General features: G+C 47.7%; 1 protein-coding gene across 1 annotated transcript in view; it reads right to left on the bottom strand.

Annotated features, from left to right (window-relative positions):
• Nucleotides 1-1,025, bottom strand: part of Usp18 (ubiquitin specific peptidase 18) — a 22,776-nt gene that overhangs the window by 19,395 nt on the left and 2,356 nt on the right. Inside the window, 1 exon segment of the mRNA XM_021165458.2 lies at nucleotides 295-440. Within this exon segment, the coding sequence (XP_021021117.1) occupies nucleotides 295-440 (146 nt within the window).

Below are 1,025 nucleotides of genomic sequence, written 5' to 3'. Positions count from 1 at the left end.
TTAGACATGGCATAAATGTATCAAATACACACACCACACCCTGAAAATAGCTAAGTGCTGGGCTAGTCTCTTAAAGCCACTTCAAAGCAGTAAGCTTGATAAAAGTCATAATAATAAAAAAAAAAATCATGTGTTAAACTTTTTTTTTCAAAAGTAAAGAGCTATTTCGGATCAACACCAAAACTTCTGATGTTCACTCACTGCCCATCAGCCCTCTCCCTTGCTCTTTCCCTAAGGCTCCTCCCCCACCCAACCCTGTATCAGTGGGCAGGGGGGAGCTGAGAGGACTCTTACACGGCACGTTGTATTTCTGCAAGCACTGAACGAGCTCTGTGGGCAGCACGGCTTTCTGTCGACTGTCCTGCATCTTCTCCAGCAGCAAAAGCAGCTGGAAGGGGACACTTCTCTTCTGTTCTTCTGCACCCCNAGGCACTGTTATCCTGCCGAGTAAGAACAGCCAGGCAGCTCAGACCCATCACGCTCCAGGCCAGGAGCACGCTGAAAGCAGTTAAAGAATCCCTCCCGAAGACTCTCTGTGTCCTTGTCATTCTCTGGGTTAAGTCGGAGCGATGGGAATGGCTAGATTTATCAGTGTACTTGGTGACTCGGAGACTGGCGTGTGCAGAACACCTCACTAAGAGGGAGATCAACACAGTCCCCAACTAGGCTCAACCATCACATTAAGGAAGGACAGCTGCACCTTATNCTGGACCAGCACTAGAGAGAGCAGGTAAATGTCCACCCTGAGGTCTNCATACGACAAAAGCAAATACTCAGTCAGGTCCCAGGAGGAAAGGGCAGTATGGCAGGTGACAATGTTTTGCCAGTAGTGCATTTACNTACAGGTGACTCTCACTTGCTTTGTGGAAGAAGAAAAAGGAGAAAGCATGAAGCCAAGTAGAACCACTGATAAAAATGTCTGCATCTGTTCACTTATATTACGCCACTGACTTTCTCTGAAGTTAGCCTGGCCCCAACTCCAGACCAGTGACTGTCACCCATGGTTGTACTTCAAAGGGATCTGC

The sequence above is a fragment of the Mus caroli genome, chromosome 6 (assembly GCF_900094665.2).
Source record: "Mus caroli chromosome 6, CAROLI_EIJ_v1.1, whole genome shotgun sequence".
In the NCBI taxonomy this organism is placed as follows: domain Eukaryota; kingdom Metazoa; phylum Chordata; class Mammalia; order Rodentia; family Muridae; genus Mus; species Mus caroli.
Note: the sequence above shows the minus strand (reverse complement) of the source record. Positions and strands in the feature narration are given on the sequence as shown.